Source organism: Acanthochromis polyacanthus, chromosome 3 (assembly GCF_021347895.1).
Source record: "Acanthochromis polyacanthus isolate Apoly-LR-REF ecotype Palm Island chromosome 3, KAUST_Apoly_ChrSc, whole genome shotgun sequence".
Classification (NCBI taxonomy): domain Eukaryota; kingdom Metazoa; phylum Chordata; class Actinopteri; family Pomacentridae; genus Acanthochromis; species Acanthochromis polyacanthus.
This window is the reverse complement of record NC_067115.1, coordinates 21,668,137-21,694,138: the sequence shown is the minus strand read 5'-3', so window position 1 is coordinate 21,694,138 and position 26,002 is coordinate 21,668,137. Positions and strand designations below refer to the sequence as shown.

At 40.8% G+C, this 26,002-nt stretch overlaps 2 protein-coding genes across 2 annotated transcripts; both read right to left on the bottom strand.

The window, feature by feature from the left end:
- Nucleotides 1-5,114: 5,114 nt before the first annotated feature.
- keap1b (kelch-like ECH-associated protein 1b) lies at nucleotides 5,115-16,932 on the bottom strand. The gene is given in 8 exon segments (XM_051945994.1): nucleotides 5,115-5,176; nucleotides 5,179-5,280; nucleotides 5,283-5,312; nucleotides 5,830-6,035; nucleotides 7,174-7,850; nucleotides 10,072-10,317; nucleotides 11,652-12,959; nucleotides 16,813-16,932. Coding segments are annotated over 7 exon segments (1,614 nt in total). The 5' UTR covers nucleotides 11,958-12,959; nucleotides 16,813-16,932; the 3' UTR covers nucleotides 5,115-5,129.
- Nucleotides 16,933-21,291: 4,359 nt separating this feature from the next.
- Nucleotides 21,292-25,706, bottom strand: s1pr5b (sphingosine-1-phosphate receptor 5b). The gene is made up of 2 exons (XM_022190589.2): nucleotides 25,616-25,706; nucleotides 21,292-24,247 (listed from the first exon to the last, which is right to left on the bottom strand). Exon 2 carries the CDS (start codon nucleotides 24,001-24,003, stop codon nucleotides 22,777-22,779), a length of 1,227 nt encoding a protein of 408 aa, XP_022046281.1. The 5' UTR covers nucleotides 24,004-24,247; nucleotides 25,616-25,706; the 3' UTR covers nucleotides 21,292-22,776.
- Between the last annotated feature and the right edge of the window lie 296 nt (nucleotides 25,707-26,002).

The following is a 26,002-nucleotide window of genomic DNA, read 5'->3' as shown; positions in this document are numbered from 1 at the left end:
AACGCTGCTTGCAGCTTTATTTTTTTGGACAGGCAGTGTATATTGAAAGTGCTTTTACCCTGTAGGAAATATATGTTACACTTTTTCTCTGTTCAGGGCTGTTGTGGTCTCTCTGTGTTGGACAGGATTAAGTCTTGATACTTTAGTCCACATAATAAGGGAAGTTCTCCTCTTGGATAACATAATAATGGTCTACTTCAACACCTGCTGGATTTAACCAGGAAGTTAGAGGAGCTGGTGGCTGTCATGGGTGGTCGATTAAAGGCACACTAACTACAAGTTTAGACTAAGTGAATTACATATCTGTAACTACATCTACAGTGAACCCTAAACTGGTAAGAGTAATTCAATTTAAATGTATTTAAAAAATTACAAAAGAAAACAGAAGTTTTGTTAAGTAAGAAGGATTTTAGCGCCCTCCAGTGGCCACTGCTGCTTTGGAAACCTGCTGAAGTGCACATTTCTGTAGTAGATGTGATAGAACATCTACTGAACAGAGCAAAATATTGCATCACCATGGCAGTACAATAAACATATACTTTATTTTACAATGTATTATTGTACAGGTTTTTGTTTTTGTTTGTTTTTTGCTGAAAAACATGTACAAAGCAGACTACTGACTGAACAGGAAAAAAGTCCCTTTCAAGGTGAAGCGATGTTTTTTTGTTTTGTTTTTTAGAAACATCCAAAATTAGCATCAACAGGCATTCCTACTTAGTTACGACGCATGCTAGTTACTCAAAAACACTACACCAGAATCCAATTCAGTACAAAGCTGATGTCAGTTTAGAGGAACAAGAAAATCAAAAAGGATCTGAACAAATAAATAAAAAAGTGAGTTCTGAAATTCTGTACAAGACTTCTTAGAATATCAATGTACAAAACATCACTTAAAAACCTTTGTAGCTTAAATTGCTGTTAGAAATACACTTCTTTAAGCAAGTTCTTTTAACATTAGCACAAACATGGTCACTTCTGTTTTTGAGGTCTCGTGGATGTGAAAACGAAAAAAAAAAAAAAACCTACAGGTGGGAGGTTCTCAATTCTGTTCATAATTAGTGTTTTTTATAAAACACATTCAGTGAGATGCTTGAATCCAACTTTTTAAATGCTACAGTGTTCTGTTTGCTCTAACACAATCAAAACTCATTTCTTCATTTTGCTGCTCACCAGACAAGACTCTCCGACAGCATGAGAAGAGGCAACGCGCAATATTCGTTTAACATTTACCAGTTTCTACAGTCCTGCCAGTGACCATTAGTGACAGGACACGTTTGTTACCATGCAGTTAATGAAGAGTCTTGCATCTCTTGTACCAACACTTTGAATCCGAGACAATGGGCCTCATGCATGCAACACCTGTATCAACATATTTGTTCTCATGGGCAACTGTACAAGTAATTTAAGAGTGGTACAGACTGAAATTTCTTAAGATCTAGTTATCAACATCCTCAGCTACACTAAACAGTGCAAGATCACCTACTGCTGAAGGTTTATTATCCGGCACAACTAACTCAAACTAATGCAGTCTGATACAGAAGTCCTGCAATAAAATCCCACTTTTAAGAGGGTTATAAAAAAGCCTGATTTCTGTTGGAACTGCTGTGTGAAGTGAGGATTCAAGTTTAGAGGCTGCAATCTGTGATGTTATTCGTACAGTTACACACACACATATATATACCGGGCTTTGCAAAAGTTCTGTTACACTCAGTTTCATGATCTTTAGAGACGTTTACATGTCGGAGTGAAAAATTCCATTAAATAAACTGAAAGTTCTACCTTATAGGCAGTGTCCTTAATACAATTTTTTTCTCCAGTGAAGTTGTATCAAGATGGAAGTCAAAAGAGTTGAGATATCTGCTCTCCTTTGTGCTGAACATCAGCCGGATGACGTCCACAGAGTCGCAGAAAGGCTAAAGAATGGTGAAGATCTTTCAGGTCTTCACCATTCTTGAAAGATCACTGAAAGTCTTCACCATTCTTGAGCCTCTCCGTGACTCTGTGGACGGTCATCCGGCTGATGTTCAGCTGTTGGCTCTGTCAGACTTGTTGTGGCCATCATGAAGGAGAGCAGATATCTCAACTCTTTTGACTTCCATCTTGATACAACTTCACCGGAGAAAAAAATTGTATTCAGGACACCTGCCTATAAGGTAGAACTTTCAGTTTGTTTAATGGAATTTTTCACTCCGACATGTAAACGTCTCTAAAGATCATGAAACCGTGTAACAGAACTTTTGCAAAGCCCGGTATATATACACATACACTACCGTTCAAAAGTTTGGGGTCACTTAGAAATGTCTGTTTTTTAAGAACAGCATTTTTTCAATGAATGTATCACTAAATTAATCAGAAATACAGTGTAGACATTGGCTGCATTTAATGTGGTAAATGACTATTCTAGCTGGAAACGGCTGATTCTTAATAGAATATCTCCATAGGGGTACAGAGGAACATTTCCAGCAACCATCACTCCTGTGTTCTAATGCTACATTGTGTCAGCTAATGGTGCTGAATGGCTGATTGACGATTAGAAAATCCTTGTAAATTGTGTTAGCACAAATAAAAGTGAGAGTTTTCATGGAAAACGTGAAGTTGCCTGGCTGACCCCAAACTTTTGAACGGTAATGTATACTTATCATTTCGTCCACCCTACTTCTATCAATGAAATTAGGCTAAACAAGAAAAACATTTGCACGTGTACGGTTAGAAAGTACACAGTTTTAACAAAAAAACATTTTAACCATCCTCAAACTAGGATCTATTGCAGAACTGGTTGGATAGACTGTGTTGAGTAGAGCTAAGTGGATCTACCAATATGGCAACTGAATGTCATGTTCCCCTTTCTAGTGCAGAATCCCATTTAGTCACATATGAAAGCAATGTTTTGTTGGTCACTCCTGATTTTGTGAATGACACCTAAAACAAGTGGAAACACATTAACCTGTAAAACCAAACCTCAAAATGACCAAGGGAGGTTTTGGATGATCTTGCATGAGGCCCCATTGTCTTGTATGAGCTTCATCTTGTGGCTTTCTGGGTTACCTTCACCAGCCTCTACACACCACACAGTGACTCAGTCTGTGCCTCTCCAACCACAAGCACCTCAAAACAATATACTGATAATAGTAATGCCCGCCGGCATTGTAATGGCACTTTGAACTTTACTGGCCTATACAGACAAATGCTACTTTTATTTGTCTTGTTTACATAATCTGATTATTTGAAGTATTTTCCTCTCCAATCAGATTTATCTTCTGCTCTTTGAATAAAATAAAGAGCCCCTGATGACTTCCAGTGAGCCAATAAACTGTCCTTTTAGTATGCACCCTTATCTCAACCCTTGTAAATGATGGTCTGACTGAGGGCTTTTAAAATGCAAATCTGAAACACAAACACAGACTGACTTTCAAGATTTGGCTGACAACATCTACTGGAAACTGGACTGTGTGGGGGTCATACTTGATTTGGATAGTTCAGTGCTGATAACTCGGCTCATAGATGAGCATCAACACAGCATTTAAAATAAATACTACTGATACGTTTGATCACTGAGGCAGCAGATGGTGTTTCACCCACTCTGTCTGCTGAGTTACGAGGGTCATTCTCTGATTTGGAAGACAGAGTTGAGGTTTCCTGGGTGCTCGTCAGTGGATGAGTGTGTGATGGGGATCTGCCGTGAGCTTCCGGAACTCCGCTGTGTCTCTTATTGTGGTGAAAGCCAGAGTTTAGCGGACGAGCGGGCGCTGCACTGTTCTCCCCTCCCCGCACCACCCCTCGCACTTGGGACAGATCCTTCTGGCAGGGCCTCCATGGTAAACTGGCCACGCCCACGCCGCTCCGCGCCTGACCCGTCCTGTGCGTCCCTCCGACCAGGTGTCGCTGCCTTCTGGGTCGTAGCACGTCTCGCGCTGTCCAGGAAAGTGGTGCCGATCGTAACCTCTCTGTCAACATGAATGTTGACTATTGACTTTCTAGATTACTCCCTGTACGCCTTGACTTATCAAACCACAGGAAATGATATCATTAATAATGGCTACGGTTCTGTGTGTCCAGTTCCAGGATCATGAGCCGGACTAATGGGACATTTAATAATGATCAACAATAAAGATATGCTTTTTTATAAGGTCAGATTACTCTTTCAAAAGGTCACAAATGAATCCTGCCTTACAGTTTGAAAACGTCTGGCATTCGGGGACACATAATTAAATCAAATTCTAATAAATGTTTTCCATTACAATGCTAGAATCAACTCATGACTCATTTTACGTGCAATATAGGGATGAGCATTTGGAAACTTAACATGATATTAACTATTGTGCCATGCTGACTGACAATTAACTGTGAAAGTAGAAAATTTCTTTGAAAAAAATAAAATATAGAAAAGAGTCTTTTAGGTTTCATAGGTTTTCTTGAGAACTGACTGGCATCAAGAAAAAACTAAAACATCCTTGTTTCATGAGGTACATTTATGTATAAACTGAACTAAAACAAGCAGAAAATGCCCTAAAAACATTTATTTGAACGATATTAGAAACAAATGTTTAACATTAGTTGGGCTAACATTAGTTATTTGGCCACTACCCCATTGACCAAAGCAAATGAGCTGCTTTATGAAACTAGAGATCACCTACATCACAAACCGTGGCAGAAAAATAAATTAAACCTTTGGAATTGGCTGCATTTGAACATAAATGTGTCTAGAAATCTGGTGAGATGTTTACCCAAGCTACAACTATAAAAAGACAATCTGTTTTAACCAATAACTTAGAAATCCTATTTAACATATACCTATGCTACTGGAAACAACAGATAACCCGGGGTTCAATCAATAAACAAGACTGAAGTTAGTGTTTGAGCTATAATGGCTCATCAAATCATTCAAATGTTATTATGTTCATAGATTTTGCATCAACAAGTGTGTCACTCTACTTGTGACAAAAATGAAGATCACATCACTTCGTTTGACCAGTTAAATCAGAAATCCGTGCAATTTGAAAAGGTTTGCATACCCTGATTGTAACTACAATAAAATATGTTCAACAGGAACTTACAGTAACCACAGTCAGTGTAACTTATTCATTACTTTAACTGTGTGCTTCTCCCTCAAAGGTATCCAAGTTACACTACTACTCACCCAGTACATAGATGCGTCCATGTAATGCAGTAACTCCAGAGCACTGCGTCTGTGCCTCATGGAGGCAGCAAAGCTCCACGTATCAGTTTCCACATCGTAGCGCTCCACTGTGTTGAGCTGGTTGGTGCCATCGTATCCCCCATCACAAAGATGTGATTACCCAGTGCACACACACCTACAAAGGGTTAAAAATTTGTTCATTCAAATATTGTATGACTTTATCTAGACATCTATATCACCTCCTTTCCAACCATAGACTGCTTGTGTTTTTAGTTAACCATGTCTCCACCCTGGTCACTACTGTGCAGATCTCCTGACCGCAGCTTACATCATCAGCATAAGATGGCGTTACAATGTCGACATTTTTAGTTTCACTTCTAGGGAGTTGTCTTTAGAGTGATCTTTATCTACAGTCAAAGTGGGTTGGCATAGCAAAAACAGCATAGTTCTTTCTGTTTACTTTTTGGCAAATAGAATTTTTATAAAACAAAACTATGTAACTGTGATTTTACAGTTACAAAACATGTGTCTTAACCATTGTCAGGTTTAAATACCCTACAGATGTTACTAACACAAACTGGACAGCCTGCCGAAAAAGATGAAAGACCTTGCATATATCTTTTAAAATCACAGATGGGAACTTGTTTGACCAGTTGTGTAACTTCCCAAGCTGCTGTCCAGTTTTTTCTTACCAGCTCCGGAGCGTACAGTGTTCATGGAGGCCATGGTCCTCCACTCGTCCCTGTCAGGGTTGTAGCACTCACAGGAGCTGAGCCGGTTGGCCCCGTCGAACCCTCCGACAGCATAAAGCAGCCGGTTGATGACCGCCACACCGACACCGATACGCCGAGTTAACATAGGGGCTACCAGCTGCCACTGGTCCCTTTCTGGATCATACCTGTGGGCGATTGGGATATTTTAACTTTATTTCCACGCTTTTCTCAGCCAACTAGTACAGTTACTCAGTGCTGCCTCAAAGTAAGGAACTCACAAAGCCCCAAGCTAAATGCTGCTGGAAATATGCAGGACAAATTATGTAACGTCTCAAAATCTGTCATTCACAGTTCTGATCTGGTAAGTCACATGTCTTTCATGACGTCAGGGCGTGACCATTCAGACCGGTTTTGGATGTTCCCCTTTCACAGATTTGTGGCTTGTACACTGATGAGGAACAAAGTCACAGTTAAAAATAAAGATCATTTAAATAATTGACTGTATTAAAGGCAGCCTGGCTAGTTAAGGGTTGCGATGCACGTCTATATCTGTGTTAGAGTCATACCTACACAGGATGACATATACGTTAGATGCTTGTTGTGAGATACAATGATGGGCTGGGGGCTTAAAATAGATAGTTTGCTCAGTGTCCATACCAACTGTTAAGAAGCTGACCAAATAATAACACATTTCACAGGAGTGAAATATAAATCTCTGTCAGCTGGGGTAGAAAACATCTTAAAGTTTTCTTCCTAGCAACATTAGACAGAATAAGTAGTAATACTTCTAGATTTTTCCAACACAGCATTAGTGTGTTATTTTCCTCAGGCTAAGGGTGAGAAAATAACAATAAAAAGTAACCTCTCTCAGTTTTAACTCTCACTAACTTTTATATTAATAAAAGGTTTCCTTGTCGATGAAAACATCCTCACAGAACCTTTGTGAGAACTAAAAAAAATTCCAGGAAGTGAAACATAAGAAATTTCCAGGAAGTTATCCGATTCCTAAATCCCTAGTGCAAAACGAAATACAATAAACACACGAGAACAAGACTGTACTGTAACTGTCCTCAGCCAGACTTTGGTCACATGCTACTGAATCAGCACACTTCAGCAAACCACAGAAATGTAAATATACTGACATTCACATCACTTTAGATCAATGGGGTACTATCTACAATCTAAGATCAAACAGGCTGAGGAATCCCCGACGATGCTTAGTAGCAGGAGAAATTCTGCATCAGCTTTAGTCTCCTCAAGGATATTGTTGTAAGCAATAAAAAAATAACAGCAGGATTTAAATGAAATGCCCAATCTGCTTACCTTTCCACACTACTATGATGAATGCACCCATGTGATCCACCAACTGCATATATCATGCCATCGATCACACCAACTCCGATTCGGTTCCTGGGAACGCGCATCGGTGCACACGGCAACCAGCAGTTGTTCATGGGATTGTAGCAGTCCAAAGCATTCGAGTCCATGTTGCCATCCGGCGCATTGTTTCTTCCGCCGACAGCATAGAAAAGTCCACTGATCACACAGGCTGCCAGGCCGCTGCGGGGCACCTGCAGGTCTGCTAGCCTCAGCCAGGCTCCTGTACAGGGGTTGTAGGCCTCCAGGTAGCTGAGAGACTGACGGAAATAACCCCCTGCTGTGTAGATGAGCTGCGGCACCTTGGGAGTTCTGCAAGAAATTACTTTGGTGGGTTTGTGGAGGGTGAGGTCCTGGAAGATCTGGGCCAGGTAGTCTTTACACTGCGGGTCCCAGTCCAGAGACTGGAGCTGGGCCTGCAGGAAGTTGGGGGTGAGGGAATGGCAGCGGACAGCCTGAAGTAAGGCCTGGACATAGGGTCGCCGGTTCTCCCGGTCATAGCGCACCCAGGCCACACATGCCTGGAAGACTTCGGACTCACAGCGCACGTTGAGCTCATCGCGACTGATGAGGGTGACCAGCTGGCAGTGAGACAAGTTGAAGAACTCCTCCTGGGTTGCTACCTGGAAGCAGGAGTAGGAAGTAGGAATAACTATTCATAATACAAGTGCAGAGCTGTAATGAACTGAATATACAGCAGAAAACAAGTGCACACTCATGTGTCTAATCATTAGTTGTGAAATGATGTGGTGTACAGTAAGAATAAACTGGAATTCAAACAACAATGTCAAGGAGACTACACTTTGAAGCATAGCTGCATCTAAAGACTAAGTTTTATGTCAATTAATCTGATAACTCTTCTCTAAATAAACAGATCTTTGGTCGAATGTATAAAATAACAGCAACTAGTAAAATGTAGCACTCACAATTTCTCTAAGCCTAAAGTTTTCAGATTGGTTTGTCTGAATAAAAGTCAAATATTCAAACATTTGTTTAACTATCACAAGATAAATAAGAGCAGAAAAAACACTCGTGATGCTGGAACAAATAAATTGTGGGCATTTTTTGTTAAAAAATATGCGCAGATTCATTTCAATAAATACAGCAACCTGTTAATTATCTATCTTTTGTGTTAGGCTTGTTTTGATCAAAAACATCACTGTCAGGAAACAGTGACTGAAGACTGTTTAAGTAAATCCAGATCCTGCCAAAATGAATCTCTGTATGTGCCACTTTGGTCAAATGTTAAGCTTATTCAGAAGATAATACAGTAGTGAGATAAGGTTTATTTAAACCAAATAGCAAATACCCAGGAGAGTCACAATACCTTTCAAACAATATGTTTGGAGAGGCAAACATTTATCAAACATTATACTATTGTATATTATTCTTCGTTTTAAAAATAGAATGGCCTTTTCATCTGTGTTTACCTATTTCTTTAATAAAAGACAACAGACTGAATCACTGACAGGCATGTGACACATTTCTTCCTACAGTCTGGCCTGTCTTTGTTTGTCTTATCAGCTTATCAAAGATCAATATTAACAGTCCTGTCATTTCTTTTGTGCTGCACTGTATTGTCGTCTTTGCAGCCAGGTATGCTCCAACCACAGTTAAAGCCACACGCAAGTCAGCATGACTCATAGCTTGCATTCTCGTTGCACAAAGCCGCGGGTCTGAGGCGGAAAAGTCAGCCAGCAGAAACCACAATGAAACAAGCGAAACAGCATTCACTTACACCAAGAAACACCACATACCAACGCCTGGACTAAAACCTGCTTTACATATCGAAACTCAGTTATCAGGGTTAGATCTTAACACTAGCCCGTGGCTAGTGCACACATCCACGGGCTACTAGCCCGTGTTGGCTAGTGCAAAACTTTTTAAGTTCACTCTATTTCTATTGCAATGCATTGTTGATGTCATTGTTCATTGACACAGGTAACTGTGTTGCACCATGATAAGTGCTTAACAGAATCTGTAACTTAGGGTAGATGGCAGGGCAGTAAGGTGGGGTGATGTCAGCCATGTTTGAAAAGTTTGTTTGAAATGTGAGTGAGGAGATTTGCAGTGAATTTGCAAGATAGCATAGCTTTTAATGGGCTTATCCAGATGGCCAGTGATTCTGAGCGCAGGGAGCATAACCTGGTGAGTATGGAGATTCAAGAAGTCTCAAAATCTGAAATCCATGTGACTTTCAGATTGTGAAACAGGTGTTCCTTAGTGCTGTGTCAGTTAGTTATGAGCATAGTAGGGCTGGCCCGAATAGTGGTTTCTGGCCTCCGAATAGTCGGGTCCTATTAAAGACTAATATCCGAATATTCGTTCCGCCCCATAACGTCCAACGGGGGGGCTTCAAGTAACGGGCTAGTGCAACATTCTGCGGGCTAGTGCATTTTGCAAGCTACTAGCCCGGGTGGCTAGAGCAGAAAAAAGTTAAGCTCTAACCCTGGTTATGATTATAAATTCATAATCAAATCATAATACTAATTACAGCAGAGAACAGCAAATTAATAGCACCATTACAACATATTTGCAACCAAGTAGCAACTACATTGTTGGAAAGAGTTTCTCTTCCACTTGTGTGCACCTGACTGACGCCCATGCTGTTCATAACAAAAGGCCGCTAGCCAAACTTCTTCTTTTATATTCAATACATAATCTCCATCAGCAGGGCATTTTTACTGCATGTGAAACCCATCTCTTTCTCTCTTACAATACATATGTTTCTAAACCTTTAAAGTTCAAACACAATCACAAAAAAAAATCTAGTAGATGAAGATATAAAAGACCTCATGAGTGTAGACAAAACAGCATTCATTACAAGTGTGCCTCAAGCCTCACCTGGCTGAAGTTCATGTAGATGTATTCTCTGGCCTTCTGTTGAAGCTCAGTGCAACCAATCTGCTCCGCAAAGCTGGCGATGCCAATGGCATTGCTGGGGTCAAGCTGCTGCACGAGGAAATCGCAGCAAGCCTTGACCACGCTGTCTATCTGGTACATGACAGCACCGTTCATCACGTGGATGACACACTTCTCCCCCACAGAGATGCTGGCTGTGTAGGCAAACTCTATCAGCCTGTCCATAACCTGGAAGGGAGGGAAGGATAAAGGATGGGGCAACGAGAACAGAGAGTCAAGGAAAGAGGCGAGGACAGAGTGATTGAATATAGAAAGAACAGTGCACACAAGGGAGAAGTAATGGGAGAGAGAAATTCTACTGCTGCTGTATGTGTGCCTATTAATTTCTTCCAGGAAGGAAACAACAGATTAGCATCTCATAAGCTAACAAGCTGTAGATATGCATGTCCCTGTGTGTGAGCTGGGTAAACACCCAAGGTTAGTAAGTCAGGTCAAACTAAGATTATTCAGTCCTGTACCTTTCACTGTGTTCATTTCTATTTCAGACTAAGGTCTTACTTTTCAAAGAGGCAACTTGTGGTGAAAAAAAAAATTGTCCTGCAGATTTTTACTTTAGTAGATGACTTAAATGTTTTGTTGACAAACTTTCTGCTAAAATAAATGTATCCATTGTGGCAATCATCAGTCTGCGCATACACAGATAGAGAAAAAGTATTACAAAACCATTTACTGCATACCATTATTTTTACACAAACAGCACTGTGTGGTATCATCTGATCAGTCCCAAATTACTTTTGCAGCACGTCAACAACACCAAACACACTGTCAGTCACAGAGAACTGTCAACAGCACCAGGAACACATAGTACTGCTACAGATGGTAAGTCTGGGATTACAGTACATGAAGCAACTGAGACAGCCTTAAAATTTACAGAAGAACTGTGGTAAGTTCTCCAAAACACCTGGAACAATATTACCACCTGGAGCATATTAGCACAATTTTTTTGCAAGAATATCTAAGAGAACTGGTGTTGTACAGGGTCAAGAGTGGTCACGCCAAATATTGATTTCCATTTTTTCTGTTTACTGCACTTTTCATAAAGTTAAATGACAAATAGCATGAAAAGTGCTATACAAATAAATAAAGTTAGTTTAAATGAAAACTATTTCTGGCACTATGTTTCAAAGCATCCTCACTGTACTTGTAGTGCCTCATTGTTCTTTTCCACAGTACTCTGGAGTTTATTTTGATACTGCTGTATAATCTGCGACCGCATCTATCTCATAACTGTAATAATTCAACTTTCTGTATGAAACCAACTTGTTCTTGTTGAAGGATGATGCTGGTTTGTCCTAAAATAGTGATTCTATTCCTGTTTGGTGTGGAAAGCAGCAGTGTAGATGTGCCAGAAAAACCCAGTTTAAATCCAATAAAATTTAATCTTCTTATAATGAAATTATTTGTTTGTATTAAAATGCTACACGAGTACACATAAGTTACGTTTAGAGATCTGCAAGTTGAAAGAAAAACCTTTTGCCTCGAAAAGAAGACATGGGACTAACCCTGGGGTGAATCCCTTCGATGGGCACCAACTCCATGCCACACTCCTTCAGGCCGTTGGTGAACATGGCCCGAAAAACCGGGGACGAGGAGGCCAACACCACCTTGTGAGCCACAAAGTCCACCGCCTCCAGGTCCTTGTAGCGAACTCGTAGTGTGACGTCGCACAGCTGACGCTCCAGACGCAGCTCGTTCATGATGGCGAAGGCAGCAGACGTGTGGCTCTCTAGCGTGTAGCTGAAGACGCGGTGACCGTTGCGCGTGGACGGAGTCACCAGCGCTTTGCATTCTGTCAGGCACTCTGTCATTTCCTACCCTTTCTCCTCCTCCTTAGTCTCTTTCTCAAGAACGGTGGACAGCGTTATGGGGCATCCTTGCACCACATGCAGGCATGGGTAAAATAAAAGAAGAGTTTTCAGTGAGGAGCTCGGCAGACGGCTACACAGAAAGCACCAGGCTCTGCTGGGTATGCCGGATTTTTTGTGAAAGAGCTACGTCCCGATTTATGAAGACATGAGGATTTTCTTGCTCTGTTCAGTACTTGAGTCCAGCCATTCTGCTCATCCTGGCATTACTAGAGACTTGTATTCAAGCTGCCTCTCCTGGCTGGATGTGCTGTTACATGCTGCAGTTCCAACATGATGAAAGTATTTAGTTTAGGATTCCTCTGGCTCTGTCCGAGGGCAAACTTTGTAGAGTTCTAGAACAGTCAAAGAATGTTTCCAAAAGTATGAACTGAATGGGATTCAGTGACGTCTCTCAGTTCAGCTGTGTGTGATCGCAACACAGATGTTTTTCTTTCCACTCTGGAGATGTCAGTGGAAAACCTGTCAATCATTTCTATCAAAACAAACAGAAGTATGTTCTCTCTTGTCTAGGAAATCATCTTTCTTGTGCAGTTTCTGGTTCAAAGTTTATTTCGACTGCTTAAATGACACAAATGAAGCAATTTGTCTGTTCCAAATAAAAAGCACACCATTGCAAGATTCAGCAGTAGTATGGGTCAGTCTTGCAAACAGATTGCTTTAGGCAAATTTATTGCTTCATTATTTAAAGAGGTAATACTTAAAACTCTCCTCTTCTCTACACTTTGGCTGGAAGTTGGAAATTCAGGTAGTGTAGATGAGGCAGTTGAAAGCTTGTTGACTCTGAAAGGGCAAAAAGAAAGGGTCAAGTGCCGAAAGTGTCATAAGCGTAACTTGGAGCCCTTGGGAATGGAGTGTTGGTGGGGGGTGTTCCTCGAGGTTGCTCAGCTGAGGAATTTGTTTACACCGCTGTGTTTACTGTGAAGCAGTTGGTTCACCTGACAACTGGGAAAAGAGAGAGAGAGAGGGAAAGAGAGAGGTTGACTGGTATTGATATATATATATTTGTGCCAGTTTTCCCAGCAGAGCAATGCACTGTAACAAGATCATCAATGTTATTCACTTCACTTGCTGTATAGTTTGACATGCACAACTCACCCAGAAAAATATGCTCAGCCACACCGAAAAAATATTCAGACTCTGACTGAGAAACATGACAAAGAGCCCAAACATCTACATGCTGTTGAACTCCACCCCTGCAACTGTCGACGTTTCATTGACATCATGGGAAACCCAGAGATCCTGTGGCCATGCCAACGGGGATCTACACAATACTAGGCTTTTGTGGCTGATCGTAAATTAAAAAAAAAGGTGGAGCCACACACTGTTTAAAAAGATGGAGATACAGATGTGTACCGAAAGGGTTGCATAAAACAAGTGCATCATAATGAAGTGTTAATGCTGACAGTCATGTCAATAAACTCTGCAGCATAAAGTTGTTAAAAAGTTGTCTTGCAGCCGTCCAGTTGATTGTGTACCACGGTTGTGATGCTCTCTTTGCTTCATGTGCTGCACACAATGCTGACACTATTAGCTCCAATTGTATGCATGTTATAAGAATATATATTTATAAACTCTGCCTTTGTTTAACTCGGTGCTCACAGACATACAGACACATCGTCTTCTGTCACAAATGGCCTTAATGACTTGCACAGTATTGGTAATCAGTGCAAAGAAACACTGTTTCATCATGCCTTGTACAGCCATGGTACACACACACGTACACACACGTACACACACGTACACACACGTACACACACGTACACACACGTACACACACACACACACACACACACACACACACACACACACACACACACACACACACACACACACACACACACACACACACACACACACACACACCTGTGTGCAGTGCACCAGTGATTAGTGTAGGTCTCTGATATGAAGATTCAATCTAATGCTCCATATCATGTGAAAAGAAGCTTATCAAACATGTTACTTCCACCGCTTCTAAACCGAAGACAAAGTCTACAATTCTTGCACAATTCAAGAGTGTTATAATATCAGCAAAAAAAGGACAAATATGGGCATGAAGGCAAGTCAGTGTGTAAGGAATAGGGAGGGAGTGTTTTGAAGGACAATGCAGTGACTTAAATTAGGCTTGATTTTAGCTGGCCAGCATGGCTGAGTGTGTTTTCACTCTGTCCTGTGACTAATCCAGCTGGAAGCTGGAACAGGGGGAACAGTTTGTCCAACAACCAACAAAATCCAAGTGCACTCACAATGAGGTCTTGCACACATGAAGCAACTTAGCAAGTCAGAATGAGAACCATGGGGTACTTTGACTTGAAGAGATCACTGCAGGAGATGATAAAACAAGCAGAAGACAGCTCTGCAGAATGGGCTGGAAATGAATACTTCTACAGGGATTATGTGGGCTCAGGTCCACGGAGAAGAACAATTACACCGTAGCACGACATTAAGCTGACTCGGAGGACGGACTGCCTGTAACAGTAACACAGAATGCAGAGAACAGACAGTATCTGTCTGGTGTTCTCTGATCAGGAAGAGTCAGAGTTACTCAGCAACAATGCTGCTGTGAGTGCACAGTTATATAACAATGCACCCATAGGTTGTGCTCACTCACACATGCTCAGACACACACTAATCCTTAAGTGCTGATAAGAGAGGCCAGTGCACACACCAGGTTATCTTTAATAGTCACAGATGAGGTACATAAAATATTTATTATGTCTGAGCCTTCATAGTCCACATGATAGTGGCACCGTGGAGTTTGTCATAAGGCAGTCAGTCAGTTAAGCACACTGTAATATGAAACACACTGCAATTCCACTCTACTGCTATGCTTTCCTCCCTCCAGGTTTCTGGGTAAATACTTTCACTGGAGAACATATTGCTCAACGCGTTCACTCTCCAAGGCAGTCAGAAACTGCTCACTGACAAACAGGCTCCTCGACTCCAAGCCTGTACCTGCTGCGCATTTCCAATATTTAATCAATAACTAAAAACAGGAAGGTTTCTAATGTAACAAAAACTTACAAGCATACTATACTGCTTATTGTAAACCCAGACTAGCATTATTTATTTTAAACTACACTAAAGGAGGAGATATTTGTAGCTGAATGTGGCTCTGAGCTGAAATCAATACTGGATATGTCAAGTGATGGAAACTCTCTGTATTTTGATTGCATAAGCCAAAGAAAGAAAATGTCACCAAATTTCCTGGCAACTGAAATGTGAAGATTTACTGCTTTGTTTGTCCTATCAGATTGAATGGGCTTGGATTATTTTTTAGTCAAAATCGGTTTCCTGATAGGAGCTAATCTGCAGAATTTTCCTGTATTAAAACAAAAATGTCCATCACAACGTCAGAAAGCCCAAAGTCAAAGATGATAACCATTAGGGGAAAAATAAAAAGACTGTATTCAACATTACAAAAGTAACTTTGTGCCAAGAATTCAATGTAAAATGCATCTTAAAAGAGCATTTCCTATTTCAGTGATAGAAGTCTTGCACAAATATTGACCAAACTATCAAAAATGAATACTGTTTAAGAAGGTTATTCCTCACATTGTGATCTAATTGGCACCCTAGATTCTTCCTCGTCTGACCCACAGAAAACCTACCCAGGAGTTAGTCTGATTCTTAAACGCTGTGAGCATTTACAACCCCATCTTCACTGCAGATCTGGACCAGATACAGCATCTAACCTTTGTTCTAAATCTGCAACGTTTAAAGCCTATGGACTAACTTATTACGCAAAATGCCCGATGAAGAAAAAAGACACATTCAATAACATTCAATTCTAAAAAAAAATGGTGACATGTTGAAATATGTTCTTTTGCCCAACAAGAAAAGCAAGCAGTAAATCCTCAAACATAACTAGCTGGATCAGAAAGAAAATGTCTCAGAGTTTGTTTGTTTTTTTGTCAAAAAGACGACTAAAGCAGTATGATTAATTTTCTGATCCATTATTCGATCTATTAGTTGCTCAGTCAAGCAGCAGATTAATAACAGATGACTGTAATTCCTGTTTGCAACCCTAAATTTGACAGAAATTCAGTGTGAACATCAGTGTCTTCAGTCAAACCCATGACTCACACGTACACAGTCTCACAGTGTGACAATGTTTTCCTGAAGGACCCCTGAGACCCTGTACCCTACTTTAGGAAACACCCTTCAGGCCTGCAGTCCTCGGATGGCTTTCAGCAGCGAAATGCACAACAACTCGATCAACTTCACTGTTTGGTCTGAGCTACACTTACAGCAACTGTCAGCGATTTTAAAGCTACAAAGCCAAGAGCTGAAACCAAACAGAGCTCAGCGTGTTTCATTGGCATTATTTTTTGGCAGGGAGCTTTCCTCGGTGACTCATCGTGAACTCTTCACAGAGCAAACAGTGGAACTGGATGTACCAAAACATGACCCAGAAGTAAGCCAGTCCTTACATAAACCCAGATGGAGTTAGATTTCCGCGCCATCTACCTGACTCGGGCAGCTTTCACACAAAGCTCCGCTCCGGTCACTGTACGGTGACCGTTTTCTGCGCTTGTTTTCATCAAAATACACCACAGAGAGCTGACACAGGAGGGCGAAGCAGACTCGGCTAAATCTTCTACAAGGTCTAGTACGCGTCGTGAACTCGATGGTTCCGCGATAAAACAACCGGAGGTACCGCAAATAACGAGTTAAACGTTTCGAAAATAGAGCTGACAACAAAATAGGCTCCTAATAATAGACAGTAGAGTAACGATCCCCAAACACAAACATGCTAACACAGAGCTAGCGGGACAAATTTCCGCTGCCAGCTTACCTTTTAAAGCTGCCCAGAAGGTCAGTATAAATCATTAGTGACTGCTTAAATCGGAAATAAAAGAAACTCACGTAGTCAGATTCAATTCCTCCATCGGTGTGCGCCACATATGAAGGAGGGGGAAAGCTGTAACTCACCGTGACTAAGCATTGTACAGGCCGCCTCTCGCCTTCACAATAAGAGCCTCCCGTCACTACGCCGTTGACGAACAATGGAGGAGAAACGCGCCCCAAAGGAGGAGGCTTTTATTGCGAAGAAGCACTCAGCGTGAGGACAGAGCGGGGCCGATTGTTGGTAGGGTGCCAAAAGCTGCAGCGTCAATCAAATTTGTTATAAATAAAACTTCTTTTAGACAAGCGTTCAGGTCATGTCTCAATGAGCATCCTGACCACTTTCCCGTAAAACACAGAACAATACTGGCCTCATCAATCTGTCAACGAGACTGCAGTGTTATTCAAACATGGAGCAACATCACATGAACATTTCAGCTCATTTACCCTCATCCACCACAACATGACAAATGATTTACCTGCAGCTTTAAAGAGCAACTCAGTGTGTGATTGTTCACCTGTCTGAAGTCAAAACAAGAACACAGTGCGACTTGCAGTTAGAGCCCAATCTGTCTCAATGTCAAAGATAATTCAGAAAAAGAAATATATTATAAGGTGTTGTTTCACCAGCACAAATACATACACGTGTCTTGCTTTGGAAACATAATTAAGTCAGAGGAAAACCTCCTACAAACATCTGGAAACAGCAAAGTAACTTTCAGCTGCTGTTAATGACCTGTGGGGGAAAACCAGATTACATTCATTAGAGGTGAGTATCCTTATTTTAAGATGTTCTGTCTGTTTTTATCGCAGCACATTTTTATTATGGATGTTTCAGATTGTGGCCTAATAGATGTGACTGCATAGACTGCATAGAGCAAAATGACCAGGAAAGGAAAGTTGTGATTTGGCATATTAATTGTGTTTTTTGCTCTCTGCAATGTTTTCGGACCAACATTAATGCTGAAATGAGGGAACAACTTTCTCAGAATCACTTTACACAACACGTTGCTTGTGCATGTCTTTCCATTAATGTGATGGCGCTTCAGATTTGTGCCATGTTGGAAGTGATACAGAACAGTCAGTCCTCCTGTGGCTCCCTCCATCACTGTGATGTTTGAATGAAGCTCTATCGAACATTTAGATCAGAATATCAGAATGCGGTCGCTCCAACAGACTGATGAATGTATTCCATGTCAACAAAGGACCAAATCCATACCACCTACATGCAAAACCTCTAAAACATATCAATAATTCTTTGCAACAACTTTAAAAAATATATTCCATAAAGTAAAAAATAAATCTTGGAACAAGGAAATAACAAAAGGAATCCAAAAGGAACACTTTAAAGCAGTATGAATAATCATTAGAATCTCAGCAGGAACCCAGCAAAAAGGAAATGTTCCCTGATGGTTAATTTTTGTAGAATTTTACAAGAAAGTTGCAGGTTGTTGACACAGTTTGGATAATAGTAACCTTTAGGGAACATTTCTTGGAAGCTATCTGAATGTTCCTGTTTCTTTTGAAGTTACGGAAAAAAACTATTGTTTAACTATGCTGTAACAGCTGTAATGCCTCCTAAGTAACCCATCACCCAAACTACTGTCTCATTTGTAAGTGCAGCTCACTTTAACTGTCAAGTATCCTTCACCTCTGAAAACGTGTGAATGGCTCCTACAGTAAACAGCTGCATGAGAGGAATCTGCTTGTTCATGGCTTATCTACATTTTTTCCCTTCTTGCAAAATAAGCAGTTTAGGTCAGTTCAGTACACAGCACACACGATTTTGTTTAACAGCCACAAGGTGGCAACAAAAGCCAACTGTGAGACTGCAGGCCTAAAGACTCACTTTACAAGCTAAGATACATCACATACAGTCAGTTGGGTCTCCATTATCCGGAAACGAACTGCCAGTACATATACCACCAAAAATATTTCAGCTTGGTTGCCCTGAGCTAGAATTCAGAGATGATTAAACCTATTCAATCATTCTGAGACAACATTTCTGCTCCTTTAGGCTAAATGAGGGGAAATCCTTGATAGACATGTCAAGCCTTGATTCAACCTGAACTCCCCAGCTGGGCAATTACTCTGCCTTCACTCTTTGTGAAGATTCAGTCAAAGGAATGAGGCGAAGTTAGCCTTGGGGCACCAAATCGGCGCTCCTAGACAACTACAATGACGTCGGAATGCTTTTCATACACCTGGTGTTAGAACTACAGTTGGTGGATATAACTAAAAAATGTAATTGATACTTTTAAAATGACAAATTTTTAATAAATTCTAGGAGAGAACGAGTTTAATTTAAATGTACCTGCTTTACTTTGACTCTAACCACTTCTAACTACACATTTATCAAGGGACACAGGTAATAATTTTAATTTAACACAACAATGAAAAACACATAAAAATATCTGCATGAGATAAATCAGGATAAAGAGATGATCTCATTTTCACATATATATATATATATATATATATATATATATATATATATATATATATATATATATATACTGAGGTTAAATGAAGTTCAGGATCAGTCACCAAACTGGGACCTCACACTGGCCTCCGCATGCATCCCGACTTAAAGTCCATCAACCCTCAGAGCAGGCCACCAGGCATCACATTTATGGAAGACACTGGATCATGGTTTTTTTAGGTGACAAAGTCCATCTCACAAGGATAAGTCCTCACAGGCCGGCAGCCTCCACCAGGAGAGATCTGTGGATGCAGACTAGCTTGCCTCATTTGATCTGTACAGCATCCATGGCTGAGCGATTAAGTGTGAAGGAGCTCTGTTATCAAGGTATGATAGGCTGTTTATGAGGCAGGGAGGGCTCATGTTTGACATTTGTTCATTGAACTGAACTTTGTGTTACCCGAGCATGCTTTCATGGCGGTTAGCATTGAATGCATTTAAATGAAATTATGGAACAATTTTCTTATTGTATTGATGTAATTGTCCATCACCAGCTAGACAAACTATCATTTCATTGCAAAGGCCCGGTTAAAACTGCTCCTATATACTGGTGTTCCAAAATATCATGCTGTTCCTTCATACAGTACACCATGCTCCCTAGTGAACGACATATAGTTGCACATGTTAGAGCTTTCAGTTCTCCCAAAGCTCTGTGTGAGCAAGGAACAGTACCGTGTGTATCTGTACATCTGTGTGTGGTTCAAAGGGCTTGTCCTTGGTGGTGATCATGACAGATGACTTGTGACTTATACCTGTCCAGTTTGTTGCACAGTTTCAGCAGCAGGAAGGAAGCTGGAGGATAGGAGACTCCTCAACTTGTTGACCTCTGTCAGCATGCTGTTGGATACAGCTAACATCTGGAGGAACACCTGCACCTATACAAATCATATCAGAGGTATTCCAGTGTCATATGCTACCAGTTACCCTATTGTAGAGAAATATATGTTTGGGTCACTGAGGGTTAAACTGAAAGTGAAACAACTATATAGTTTGTCAGGATACTACCAGCTCTTGTAGATTTGCTTTTCCATGAGGCTAATGGAGGTACTGAGAACTGGGGGAAGTCTAAACTACATCCCCTGTCAAAAGTTTTGAGACAGGTTCTAATTTACTTGAATTAGAAAGTGTCTCAAAACCTTCAACATGGGGTGTAAATCATATCTTAGAGCTTCATTTTCTCTGATCTCTTTTATTGCAGGACACGATTCTCATCAGCAAAGTAACACAAGTCCACACCTCGAATCTTGTTTTATTGACTCCAGGTTTGCTAACTCCTCATGCCAGCCAGCTTTGATGTGTCATTCGCCTAGGGTTTCACATACTTTTACAGCCCACACTCTGAATGATTCAATGATGTATTTGGTTTGGATGAGAACAATGTAGCAATTTGGGTGTTAATAATTAAAACAAGATGATGTGTTTTCATATTTTACAACCTAAATGAAGAGCTAAGTGTGTTTTAAGGCAATTTTAGATGCAGCCATTTGTGCATGGTTCACTTACTTTATATCACCATTGCAGCTGAATTACAGCTCACTGGGAACAACATTAAAGCCAGCTGGATATGGTTTTCAGCCATGACAGGTGTGGACAGCAGATCGGAGTGTGGCAATGGTTGATCTAACCCACAGGTTGACAGGATAAGGAAAAAGAAATATTGAGTGTTCGTTGTTTAATAAAAGGTGCTTTGTGTGGTACTTGAGCCACTGTGAGACAAGTAGAGCTTGATGTATGTAGGCCAATGCCATTACCAGATGTGAGACAAGGGGGCTGACTTCCTGTAGTACGTTTTCACACAACTTCAGCCACATAAGCAGAAATACACACAGACACACAAAAGAATGTTACAGCGCGCACACAATGATAACAAATCCAAAAGTCCTTAAAGTCATATACAAAAACATTTTATTTTTTATGAAAAGAAAGGTAAAGTGAGCTACCCTTTTGTTGTTACAAAAATAGCTATAATTTACAATACAGATGTGGTAGAAATGTCTTCAAAAACACATAAAGTTCACTACATGAATTTTCAGTACAAAAAAGAATATTAAAAGGAAGATCTGGAAAGAATGCACTTAAAACGTGTATAAAAAGACTGACGTCAAACTCATTTTATAATTAAGATAATCCAGTTCCTTAAACTACACCCAGAAATTTTCATGATGAATAATGAACTGAAGTATTGGCATAGTTGCACTCTGAGTCTGCCATGATTCCACATTTTTTAGCTTTCAAGTGCAGGCACATTCTTGTCCTTAAAACACCTGAAGAATGATGACGATTCACAACATCACAACTTTATTTGTAATTTGATTTATAAATCTTGCAATAATTTACTGGGTCTATACTTAAACATGTGGTGTAATTGCAGCTGTTTTGATCTCAACTGAAGTTAAACTATTAGCCTTTCGCAATGGAAAGACTTATTTGTTGCATCAGTCAGTTAATCACACGATAGATATAGGCATGCTGAAAATTTGGAGTTGTAGCAGCTTCACTGCAGATGCCAGACTGACATTTTAAAAAATCGGACACAAACCACAACAACTTTCCACTTCAACAACAGATATGTAAACCACCTGTCATTTCAAAACTGCTTTTGTTTTTCAAATGCGCACTTTTCCTCCCACCTCTTTGCCACAGCAGTCTTCAGCAAGCACCCTTTGCAAGAAGCTAAGCGGGAGTGTTGCCTCCCTCTTCTTATTATCTGTCTGTGTCCCTGCATCATGTACACAAAAATGTGTTGGGGTTTTCCACATGATTTTGTTTAGACAAATTTTAGTACACCATGGGCCTTCGAACCAGCGAAAACCAGGTGTCTACACATGCACACATTATACACTACAAGTATTAGGAGTATTTGTGCTGTATATTTAAGGCACTTCAATAAGAAACTGCAAAAAAGGGAAAAAGGAAAAAGCCAACTACACCTGTTCACCACGAGTCCAGCAAGTTTGGAAGAGAATGTCAGATTTGCGCTTTTGTATGTCACCACAACAGTCTTTGAGTTCCCTTCTAGGCATCAACACAGACTACAGAACCACAGGAAATTGTATCTAAAGTTGCTTTTCCGTTCATTGTGATACTTCAGTGCAAATTAGTTAAAGGGACTCATCAAAAAAAAGTCTGTTTAAAAAAGTCTGTTCACATTTGAGTGCCATCTATATGGTCTTTGGCTTTGTAATTATGTTGTAATGAAATTTGCTGATGCAGTTATATTGCTGCAACTTTGCCACTTTTGACTTGTCAAAGGAGAGGCATTTGTCTAAACATGAGTCTTTTGTGCCTCTATCACATTTCATGCCGTTCTCCGTTTCTGGCTTGCTCCAGAATCGACAATACTACAACTGCTTCCTCTCTATGGAAGATGTGCTACGCGTGCTCTGTTTAGTGGGAAACCCATTCAGACACTTCTGGACTCAGTCTGCGTTCTTATGACTTGAAGAGTTTGGGATAAAGAGCTTTAATTGGAGATGGAGTGGTGATAATGTTCCCAGAGGAAATGGTTGTTTCCAGTCCCCCCTCTAACTTCTGAGAGGCCACCTCAGTTTTGCTGAAGCTGCACTCCAAGAATGGCATCCCAATCTTCTTCACCTGTCCATCTCTGGTCATCAGACACGGCCGACAGAGCAGCCGCAGGATGGCTCTCCTCATGTCCTTACTCGTCAGAGTATAGATGATGGGATTGAGGAGCGAATTGACCATAGCCACTCCCAGAAAGTAATCAGCCTTGTAGAGGAGGTTGCAGCTGCGGGTGGGGCAGAAAAAATCCAGGAGGAGGAGGAGGAAGAGGGGCAGCCAGCAGGCAATGAAGACACCCAGCACAATGGTGACTGTCTTGAGGAGGGCGATGTACTTCTGTGACTTCCTCGCTAAGCCCTTCCTCATGCTGCCTGACAGACCCAGCCGCTGGCGCTGTGTGTTGGTGCGGACGATGCGGAAAACCCGGGCATAAAGAACCACGATGGCCAGAAGCACTGCACTGAACACAGACACACAGCAAAGGATGTAGCTTTTGGCGTAAAGCGGAAGCACCGTTGAACACTGGTCCAGTCTGTGAATGCAGTTCCATCCCAAAATTGGGAGAACTCCTAAAAACCCTGCCAGGGCCCAACTAGCACCAATTAGTGCCAACATCCGTCCTCGTTTTGCCCCGTGATATGGCCTCATAGTCACCATAGTGACATGACGTTCAATTGCAATGGCCAGCAGACTGATGATAGAGGCAGCCAGAGTGATGAAGACCCCTCCCTCCCTAAGGAACCACAGCAGTGGTGTCAGTTTCAACGTATTAGGTCCTGACATGATGATGTTGGCCATATAGGTAATCCCGGCCAGCAAGTCCGACAGAGTCAGATTTCCCAGCAGGTAATACATGGGCAGGTGGAACTTCTTGTTCTTCCAAATGGCGATGAGAACCACAGCGTTCTCCAGGACGATGAGGAGACACACCACCAGGAATGCAATGCCCTCAGGTTTGAGCCCCTCACGGTAGCGGTCTTTCTGCAGCTTGCCAGTGTAGTTGTAATGCTCCACAATGACAGAATTTTCCTGATATTCCCAGAAGAACTGCAGGTATCCATGAGATGAGGGAGAAGGGGAGGTGGGGGTCATGGATGTGGAAGGGAGAGCCCCTGCATGAGAAGTCACAGCCTCCATGCTTGATGTTGCTTTTCTTCTGTTTCTCCTGCAGTCAGTGGCTATAAAGTCATTTTTGTTTAGTGTTTTGGCAGTAGGAGCTGTGAGAAATATACCAAAAGGTTACACAAAAGCTGTCTTGCGTCAGTAAATGGAGGGATTAGATGAAGTTGTTACAATGTAATCCATCTAAATCCCTACAGATGTTTTCTTTTCTGCCAGAAGACGGTGCTCTTGAGCTCTGCCTGGTTAGAGAGTTCAGACACTGCAGAACGAAAGGAAAGAAACATGAAAATGATGGAAAGAAATGATGCAGAGCCACTGATAGCTGGAACCTTAATTTAAAAAAATGTTTGAAAATATCTCTTTTAAACAAGTTCATACATTTGTGCTAAGTTTCTGTCCAAGTGACATTACGCTGGCCTTTAGCTGCATTAAACGCAACGAGTCAAAATACATGAGTCACAAACCCACAGACAGCAAACGTCTACTCTGATAATGTATTTACTGAAATGGAAAACATTAACCTTTTGCTTTGTCATACACAGCAAAATATGCATTCTCAGATACATTGAATGCATACTCTGTTGAGTGCAAATTGTGATGGTACGAAACTTAAACATAGCTATGACCTCATGAGCCTCATTAAAACCAAGACTGAGTAATTATTTCTGTTTGCATTCAGGGGAGCAGGATGTGATACTAAAGGTCGAAGGGACCATTTTAATGTCAAACAAACATTTAGTTTTCCCAATTGTGTTTCAAACATATGTCAGTCACTTTGAGATTGTTAGACAAGAACCATCATAACATGTGCACTTAATTTGGCACACATGCAAGTGATTTTCACAGTATAGAGGACACATGTTTTAACCCCACACACACATGCAAATATAATTTAAACCTTCAGTGTTTTAAAGAGAAACAACTTCTCTGAAGTTTATGCTACTTGCAAACTTTAATCAGGAATACACTGAAGGATTTGCACTGTTAGGTTTAAAATAATAGGGGGTGATTGGGGGCTGCATTCCTTTGAGTCTCTTTCGTGTCAAGGAATGTTTTTCTCTCTTCTTGAGTCATATGTTAACATTTAACAAATGGTCTGGAGACTTTAACCCATTCAATATGCTGTCAAGAATCTGGGAAATAGGTGTAATTTGTTCATATGGACACAAACAGGTGAGGATCAACCCCCTCCATAGTACAGATTGGATCTACAGCATGGATGAAAATATGAATGGAACCATAAATGAGAACCGATATTTAGATGTTAAATTATGCAGGAATTTATTTATTATTTCCATCATTTTTTTTCCAAAAAATTACTGTCTTGACATCTGAAAATGTTGTATTTTAGACTACATTTTGCCTGGAGTGAATTATAGTTCAGAAGGTTCAGGAGCCTGTCTTTTAGGTGTAAATGTAAGTTACAGCAATTTCTTTCTTTCTTTCTTTTTACACAAATTCCCCTCCAAAAATAATACCCTGTAGATAATCACTGTTTCGCCTTACATTCTGTGCTGTATAAATGCTACATAATGGCAAGTGTGTGAAAATATCTAAACCCAGCAGTGGTAATAATAACATAATTTATCACATATTGCATCAAACATGGGAATCCTGAGAAAATTACCTTGGAATTGTTATCGTGTTGCCCTTATCCTGGACTTCATCTGCTGTTCAAGAGAATCCAAACAAGAGTACCAAGTAAGTCACAGTCAAACTGACAAGGCAGAGTGAGTGAAGCGAGACCTTAGTTGAAGCATGCAACAGTTCTGGGGGTTGGTCTAAACTCTAACTCTCTCTCTCCGCCTCACATTCCCTCCTCTTCCTCTCTCACGCTCTTGCATTCACATACATTTCTCTGCATGAACACACAGAAACATGCTGCTGATTAAAGTCTGTTCTCTGACAGATGAGGAGGAGATGGAGTGATCATGATATTTGAATTTTATTGATAGTTGTCACCACAATCAGTAGCTTATTTACAAAACAGTTGTAGCTATTCTTTACTTTTCAA

Excerpts from the sequence above, each read along its gene's own strand:
- s1pr5b (XM_022190589.2), bottom strand. The coding sequence starts at position 24,003 with ATGGAGGCTGTGACTTCTCATGCAGGGGCTCTCCCTTCCACATCCATG.